The sequence below is a fragment of the Ostrea edulis genome, chromosome 8 (genome assembly GCF_947568905.1).
Source record: "Ostrea edulis chromosome 8, xbOstEdul1.1, whole genome shotgun sequence".
NCBI classification, from domain to species: Eukaryota; Metazoa; Mollusca; class Bivalvia; order Ostreida; family Ostreidae; genus Ostrea; species Ostrea edulis.
In genome coordinates, this window is record NC_079171.1 from 34,842,951 (window position 1) to 34,848,950 (window position 6,000).

The 6,000-nt window shown below is 35.4% G+C and overlaps 1 protein-coding gene across 1 annotated transcript; it reads right to left on the minus strand.

The window, feature by feature from the left end:
* Positions 1–1,199: 1,199 nt before the first annotated feature.
* Positions 1,200–5,372, minus strand: LOC125657426 (CD209 antigen-like). Its single transcript, XM_056147411.1, has 5 exons — positions 5,185–5,372; positions 4,208–4,697; positions 2,553–2,635; positions 2,374–2,464; positions 1,200–1,833 (listed from the first exon to the last, which is right to left on the minus strand). Exons 2-5 carry the CDS (start codon positions 4,557–4,559, stop codon positions 1,595–1,597), a joined length of 765 nt encoding a protein of 254 aa, XP_056003386.1. The 5' UTR covers positions 4,560–4,697; positions 5,185–5,372; the 3' UTR covers positions 1,200–1,594.
* Between the last annotated feature and the right edge of the window lie 628 nt (positions 5,373–6,000).

Consider the following 6,000-nt stretch of genomic DNA (forward strand, 5'->3'; position numbering starts at 1 on the left):
CTCAGAGAAATTTTCTAAACTTAGAACTACTTCAATCCAATGGAAAACCACCTTCAATGACGAACCTACGTATTGCATTCTAGCCCATTTTATTCATTTTATCGACATTTCTGTTTACAAATTGATAGGCTTACTGTTCTTCAGACTGGACGTAAGTCGCCGCGGGTTTGTCAACCGCAGGAATTTCTGTATAACATGCTCTTTTTATAGACATACACATCTAATTTCATATGCAACGATATATTGGTTTACTGCCTCCCCCCCCCCCCCCCCTCCCTCCACTTGAAGTTATGAATATTGACACCATGTGTGAAATTACTACCCCCTGATTAAAAAGTAAAACAAAAAGCCTACTTAATAATTGTCAAGAATTTTAGAATACGGTGGTTTTTATAAAAAATGATGATGTGTGCCAACGTAGTAAAATGAAACTGCAGCTATATAATGGGTATCTGCCCCACTTCCACTATATTTTTAGAGTAATGACTGAGAAGATTATAAGGTAGAGGTTATGACTATATATTAAATGAAAAGTCATCATCTTTGTCTCTCTCAATGCGAAGACTGATATATATATATATATCTCCCTCTCTCTCTCCTTCTCTCTCTCTCTCTCAAACAAACAAACACACAAACAAATCCGGTACCCCCTGATAAGGAAATCGATACATTAAATCGATATCGGTAAATTGTCTGCTTTCCTCTACACATTCGACACACTGTAGGCTATTGCATCAATCTAGTCCAAATTAAAACCATATATGCTCTCCCTTCTCCAGTGTATCGGTTAGAGAAGAACTTATCTTAATTAGATTGACTAATGTTTGTTACACTCTATTTGTACAGATCTATAATTCTTTAAAAAGAATATTATAATCAACAAGGTAACACTACATGTTTGCGAACGAAATTTGTAATCTATGATAAGATAGATATTTACTAACACGTTTCACCCTTTAGGGGACCAGGATCTCTATCCGAGTCCGTCAATGTTGCTGTAATGTTAATGTTTGAGAACGGGATTTCTCTTAGATTTGGCACATCGTCAGGTTCAAAGATGTATGCCTGAATATTATCTACTAACGGGATGTCATCGGTGTCGGAACATTGACTATCCATCCCGTATAACTCATTACTTTCAACAGAATCTACTCACACCTACGTAGCTGCTGTAAACATTGAAAAAACAACTCTGCTTTAAAAGAAACTTTTACTAATACATATGACCTATATAAACAAAAGCAAGACACGAACAATGTTTAGATAACAAAGGCTTGTGAGATATGTGTCTTTCTTGTAAATCACAGACATTCAAAGTTTGCTTACCACTATCAATACCTTAGTTAAGGATTTTAAACTTTAAAGATGGAAAAATGGAATTTACATCATCTGCATGCCGCTTTTAATACTCATATGAAAGGTAAATATAACTAACAGCAATCAATCTCATAACTCTTATAACGAATACAAAATAAAGAGTGGAGGAAAAACGGACCCATTGACACACCAGAGGTGGGATCAGGTCCCCAGGAGTAGTTAATGACCGGATGTTTCTGTAAAACACATTCTTATTTCTATTGATAAATCGGGATTTTCAAATCGGTTGTTGCTTCTCGCACACGGAAACCAGTCCATGAGCACACTTTGAGTCATCAAACTGTGCACTGCGCATGACAGTGAGACAGTCCTGTCCGCCATAGGAATTGTCAGGTTGTCCTCTGTACCAAGGTAGCGAAGTGATGTCACCATAACCAACAATCCACTTAAAAGTTCCCTCAACTTCTCGATCTGTTGCTCCTACCCAAGTAGGGTGATCAAAAGGATCCACCAGTTCTATAAATGATCTCATTCTCATTAATACCGTGTAACAGATACAGGGTACAAAATCATATCTATCATAAATTGGTCGTCCTGTGTTAAAAGATATAAACCTGATCAAACAAAAGACGTGCAGAAAAGAATATTCATTGCTAGGGTTAGGAGTAAACATTTTCTGTATATGATTGTGACCTTGACCTTTAAACTACAAAGTATATTATCTGGATGATTCAGCTTTCCTTTACAGATGTCATGGATGAAGATCCACCGTTAGGTCATGTAAGAAGATTCCTTGCTTGTATTCATATAGTATATGAGATACCATACAGAGACATATCATATCAATGATTGACCTAATTAATAAGACAGTGACAATCTTAGTTGTCGATAATTTGTGAAAAATTAGTATATATACTAATATGATATGCCATTATCTCATTATCTGGAAACGATTTGTTCATATGATTATGACCTTTACCTAAGCAATATAGATCACCCACATATCCACCTAAGATTGCGTTACTGTGATTGATCAGGATAATGATTCCTACCTACCGACGTTTGGTAACATAGTTGTCAATAGCCAAGAAGTTTCCTCCGCCGTCTCCAACTGAACAAGGTAGGCGTTTTGATCTTCACATGCAGTCTGAAACCAAAATGAATTAGGAAATGATTTATACGTTACAGTGCGTAGGCATTTGGGGGAAATTGCTTAAAATAGAAAGAGATATGACCTTGGTGTCGTCCCAGGAAAGTTTGGTGTTGCTGTAACGGTAACAATGATTTATATACGGAGTCCACTCATCCTCACAACATTCTGAAAAAAATACCCTTCAATCAGTGATATTCTAAGATTGTCGTTAACGTTTATCTTCAGTAGAACACCTAAATATTAAATCGGAGATGAAAATGCGGTGATCTGTTTCTTGAGCATTCAGAAAAATGCCAGGTGAAGTTAACGAACAGTGATCAATCTCATAACTCCTACAAGCAATACAAAATATATAGTTGGGCAAACACGGACACCTGGACACACCAGAGTCGCTATAGATAACGGACAATGATTAATCTTATAAAGAATACAAAATCAAGACATGCAAATACGGATTCCTGGGCATACCAAGGTGGAACCAGGTGCTTAGAATTCAATATGTTTAGAAGTAAACATTCCCTGTCAACCCATTACCGTGAGTCAAAGATCAGAGTGTAAAACGGCCCGACAATTGGTATTAATATCAAAATCTTTGTCACAAACATATTTTCACTATCCAGTCAATCATTCTGTAAAATATAAAGGTCCTCATTTGTTAGACAGATAAACCATGTACTTTATCTGTAATATTTCCTCAAAACTAAATCCAACAACGTGAATTTTTTTCTCATAGATGAGGAAAACAAAAGTCCTTGCCACATTTATACACTCTGTAAAATGAGGTCATCACTTGTTAGAAATAATCTAATCTGTAAGTAGTATTTTCTGAAAATACTATAAAGAATACAAAATTAAAACATGAGCAAATACGAACTCCTGTATTTAACGGAAGTGGAACCAGGTGCTTAGGAGGAGTAAGCATTTCCTTTCGGCTGATCTCACACCCACCGTAAGCCCTATATCTTGATCAGTTAAATGAAGTCATCCGTAGTCGAAATAAATGTGTAAAACCCGATCTTACAATCGATTCCATACAAGCTGCATATGGTGTTTATGCCTTCCAACTGATTCAAAAGTATCATCTGCTTTTGATCACTTTTTCATTCAAGGCATCTGACAAATCGATGTTACGGGGGTTTCAACAGTCTTCTGATGAAAGCACGAAAGGTAAAGATAACAAACATTGACGAATTGTCAAACCTACTTTAAATAACACGAAATAGGGAGTTGGGTAAACACGGACTCCTGGATACACCAGAGGTTGGATCAGGTGTCTAGGAGGCTTAAGCGTTCCCTGTTAACCGGTCAAACCTGCCGTAAGTCCTTCATCTTGCTCCGGTAAACTAGTATTTCCAGAGATTCATGTTTGCCCGACTCATAATATTGTATTTTTATGGCATTTAATGCTCTCAATTTTCACATATTCATATTGTGAAGTACATGATATCATCTTCTCAAAAGTGCCTTAATGTCAGAGCAAAAAACACGACGTCATTGCTCATTTAATATAGTTATGGTCATTGATTACCTATGAAATATTAACGACAATGAATATACATTTGATATTTTTTAGGGAATGATACCCATGGTGTATATATTCATTTAACATCAAGAAATAATTTTGGAAAGAAATTCACGTAAGGTTTTCTTTTTGCTTGGAATTGCTCATATATTATATGAAAATGCTACTTAGTCCAGTGGAACTACTGATGCAAACACAATAAATTGTACACAGACCTCCCGTTCTTCGAATTTTGCGAAAATATTCCCATTCATCCTTTGTGGCATTGACGTCCTTATTGGTCTCATTCAGGTTGCGCTGTAGCAATTTGCATTTCATTTGCTCTCCATTGTACAAAAGTCCTACACAATTAGGGCGCTCACGGTGGCAGATCGAAGAACAGCTGATTATATCGAGTCCAGTGAAAGAGTTAATGTAGAAATATTCATCGTTCGGAACAATGCTATCGTACGCCATGTCTCGTTCAAATGACGCTCCACATCCATATTGAAATGCTGCAGTATGCTTAATTTTGACAATAGTCAAAACCACAGATGTACAAAATGTTCGCAATCCTAAATCAAACATGTTGAGCTGTAAATGTCAAATTTCCTTTTGTGTCATACAACAAGTCCCTTTGCAATTATTCTACAGGCAGATCCTCTCTGACTGTAACGTTAAATAATATATGTACGTATTTCTACTGCTTTGGAAATGTTAATTTATCTGCAAGAGATACATTATTTATTTAGCGTTAAATTGTATTCATTCTGATGTCTCGTAATAAAAGGGAATTTTACGATTTCTCTGTTTATACATATTGGATTGCATTCCTTTCGATAATTGTTTACTTATAAAGAGCCGTCACCAATTTTGGATGATATCACAGAAAGTTATTGATCAAATGAACACAACTTATTTGAAGTAAAAATGCAATGTCAAATCTATTATATATAATGTGTTTTGCATCAGATTGAGTCAATGACAAACTGAAATCGGTTATTTCTTGTATTTACAAAAGTATACAATGTATATCCCTGAAACAACACTGGATATGTTTACAGTAACTTACTCTGGTTGCTTATCTTCAGCTCTTATTGATAGGTATGAACTTCAAAATACCTTAAGGGTATTATATTGTGCTTAGGGGTTGTTTACTTTACCTAAGTAATACAGAATTAACAGCAACACAATTATGAACTCTTAGACATACCATAGTTGGGATCATATACCTAAGAGACGCAATCATCCCGTCGACCGATCACAACGACCATGAGCGCTGTATCAAAATAAATATGTTATTTATTAGTATCAAACCCCGTAAAAGTTTTCAAAATCATGTCATGAACGGTATCTACATGCTTGAAAACATATGATAAGATTACGTTTAAAAAATATATGAATGGGTTTACCACTTGTTACTCAATCCACTATCACCTGCATATGCTTTCTATCAGGAAAATCTTTTCAATAATGATTTGTACACAATGTGATAATTAATTATGAATATATGCTTTATGATAAATGCAATATTTCGACCCTCTTCTAAACCCCATGGTAACCTGAGCAAAGCGATTTTACCTCGCTAAAGGAAGAAATAACCTCTTATTGGCGGAAAAGTATTAAATTGGAGAATGTGTGAATTATAAAATGCGGAAATGAAAATTAAAAATATTGAAATACAGAACTTTTATAGCTTAATAAAATTAAGCACTTGTGTATTTATTATTATAACAAAATTCAAATACAACGACAATCCACAGACAACCAGAGTCAGTTACTGTGAAAATATCCATTATCGTTTAGGAATACATATTTTTTTTATAATTACGCAACTAGGTTAAGGGCATCCATAGTCAAATGCACAATAATCATGGGGTGAAAGTGCACCTCAAATTCACAGGTATCATTACACGTGTTACGGTTAAACACTGAAACAATACTACCCATATGTTGACTGTGACTCAGCTACCGTATATTCCCCTCATGGTCATTTCCCGTGACGTCACTTAGATATCACGGAACACTT

Excerpts from the sequence above, each read along its gene's own strand:
- LOC125657426 (XM_056147411.1), bottom strand. The coding sequence starts at position 4,559 with ATGTTTGATTTAGGATTGCGAACATTTTGTACATCTGTGGTTTTGACT. Across the intron at positions 2,636-4,207 it reads CAAAATTCGAAGAACGGGAG|AATGTTGTGAGGATGAGTGG; the intron begins GTCTGTGTACAA and ends TATTTTTTTCAG. Across the intron at positions 2,465-2,552 it reads TTTCCTGGGACGACACCAAG|ACTGCATGTGAAGATCAAAA; the intron begins GTCATATCTCTT and ends TTTTGGTTTCAG.